Below are 2634 nucleotides of genomic sequence, written 5' to 3' on the forward strand. Positions count from 1 at the left end.
GAAGTTTACGTGGACGACATCCTGGCAAAAACAACACGACCTGACGACCTTTTAAACGACCTGGCAAGTGTATTTGCGTCCCTTCGTCAACACGGTATGAGGCTGAACCCCCTCAAGTGCGCCTTCGCCATGGAAGCCGGCAAGTTCCTGGGATTTATGATAACTCAGAGAGGGGTAGAAGCTAACCCAGAGAAATGCCAGGCAATACTCCAGATGAAGAGCCCGGGCTGTATCAAGGACGTCCAGAGGTTGGCAGGACGGTTGACCTCACTCTCCCGGTTTCTCAGGACGTTTGACCTCACTCTCCCGGTTTCTTGGAGCCTCGGCGACAAAGGCCCTGCCATTCTTTAACCTCATGAAGAAAGGGATAGCGTTTGAGTGGACGCCCGCATGCGAAGAAGCCTTTCAACACTTCAAGGAAATCCTGGCGGCACCTCCCGTTCTCGGGAAGCCAAGGGACGGGGAACCACTATACCTATACCTCGCTATAACAAGCGAAGCCCTGGCCGCAGTACTGGTACGGGAGGACGGGAAAGCCCAACAGCCAGTCTACTTCGTAAGCAGGGCCCTGCAAGGAGCAGAACTAAGGTATAGCAAGTTGGAAAAGCTAGCCTTGGCACTCCTAACTTCTTCGAGAAGGTTAAAACAGTACTTCCAAAGTCACCAAGTTGTCGTTAGAACGGACCAAGGGATCCGGCAAGTTCTCCAGAAACCCGACCTGGCGGGAAGAATGATGACTTGGTCCATCGAACTCTCTCAGTATGACATACGGTACGAGCCCCGGCAAGCCATCAAGGCGCAGGCCATGGCGGATTTTTTGGTTGAAGTAACAGGAGACCCAGGCGAAGACATGGGTACACGGTGGAAGCTCCACGTGGACGGAGCCTCCAACCAGACCTACGGAGGTGCCGGGATCATCCTGGAGAGCCCAATCGGGGTTGTATACGAACAGTCGGTTAGATTCGAGTTTCCCATCTCGAACAACCAAGCAGAATACGAAGCCCTCATAGCAGGCTTGATCCTAGCAGCAGAGGTCGGAGCAAGGAGGCTGGAAATATGCAGCGACTCCCAAGTCGTCACTTCCCAAGTAAACGGCAGCTACCAAGCCAAAGACCCCTTGTTACAGAAGTACTTGGAAAAGGTTAAAAGCTTGAGCCAGAAGTTCGAAGAGGTCACGGTCCAACACGTACCCAGAGAAAGGAACACACGGGCAGACCTTCTATCAAAATTGGCCAGCACAAAGCCAGGGGAGGGGAACCGGTCTCTTATCCAAGGCATGACAAGAGAACCAGCAATTGCACTACACATAACAACCCTAAGTTCTTCATGGCTAGACCCCATCACCAACTTCCTAGAACACGGCCAAGTCCCTGGTGATGAAAAGGATGCGGCGAAATTAAGGAGAGAAGCGGCCAAATACGCCGTCATCCAAGTACAGCTGTTCAGAAAAGGGCTTAGCCAGCCCCTACTGAAGTGCCTACACCCCGACCAGACGGACTATGTCCTCTCGGCCAATTGCAGAAAATTCATGTGGAGGCAGGTGATAACACGATTCGGGATACCGGAAGTCGTCATCTCGGACAACGGCACACAGTTTACTGACAAGAAGTTCACGGAATTTCTCAGCGGCCTGGGCGTAAGGCAAAGGTTCTCTTCGGTAGAACACCCTCAGACGAACGGACAAGTGGAGTCCGCCAACAAGGTTATCCTCTCAGGGCTAAAAAGGAGGTTGGACAATAAAAAGGGTGCTTGGGCCGATGAACTAGCAGCGGTTCTCTGGTCCTACCGAACGACCGAACAGTCATCCACTAAAGAAACTCCTTTCCGACTAACGTACGGTGTGGACGCGGTGATACCCGTGGAGATCGGGGAACCAAGCCCGCGGTTGCTCCTAAAGGGAGTGGAGGAAACCGTAGAAAAGGACCTGATAGATGAAGCCAGAGAGATGGCCCATTTGATAGAAACGGCGCTGAAACAAAGAGTGGCTCTGCGCTACAACACCAAAGTGCTCAAGAGGAAATTCGAGCCAAACGACCTCGTCCTAAGACGAAACGACATCGGCCTGCCGGCCCCCGGAGAAGGCAAGCTAGCGGCTAACTGGGAAGGCCCCTATAGAATCCGGAAAGCGATGGGAAAAGGAGCATTCAAGCTAGAAAGACTTGACGGCAAGGAAGTCCCGAGAACATGGAATGCGGACAACCTAAGAAGATTCTACTCCTAGATGAAGACCCGACAAACCGACCAGGCTAGCTAAGTAGTCAATTCGCAAATTTATCTTTTGAACTTCTCATAGCTACTTACGAGTCCTTTATACGATTACCGAATAAGATATACTTGTGCAAATTTCCTCTCCTATTTTGTCACTTAATTTTCCAGATAAATCACCGCGTCCAACGACGACACGCGTTCCCGGGACTGATCACCCCGGGAACCCGCCAAACGACTACGCAAAGGGCCATGGGCCATCGACATAAGAAACGACATTAAACCAAAAACGGTTAAAGGAAACGGAAATACAACCAAACGAATGAGGAGAAATTCGTCACGACAACATGAGTAAACGATTAAAAACGGTCGTTAGCCACAAACCGAGATAAAACGGTTAAACGACAAATTGTTCACAAGCCAAAAACG

General features: G+C 51.1%; 1 protein-coding gene across 1 annotated transcript; it reads left to right on the forward strand.

Annotated features, from left to right (window-relative positions):
* The first annotated feature begins 355 nt into the window (after positions 1–355).
* Positions 356–2221, forward strand: LOC107488572 (uncharacterized). Its single transcript, XM_016109332.1, has one exon. The coding sequence runs from the start codon at positions 356–358 to the stop codon at positions 2219–2221; it is 1866 nt and encodes a 621-aa protein (XP_015964818.1).
* The last annotated feature ends 413 nt before the right edge of the window (positions 2222–2634 follow it).

Source organism: Arachis duranensis, chromosome 5 (genome assembly GCF_000817695.3).
Source record: "Arachis duranensis cultivar V14167 chromosome 5, aradu.V14167.gnm2.J7QH, whole genome shotgun sequence".
Lineage (NCBI taxonomy): Eukaryota > Viridiplantae > Streptophyta > Magnoliopsida > Fabales > Fabaceae > Arachis > Arachis duranensis.

Coding starts and splice junctions, on each gene's coding strand:
- LOC107488572 (XM_016109332.1), top strand. CDS start 356: ATGAAGAAAGGGATAGCGTTTGAGTGGACGCCCGCATGCGAAGAAGCC.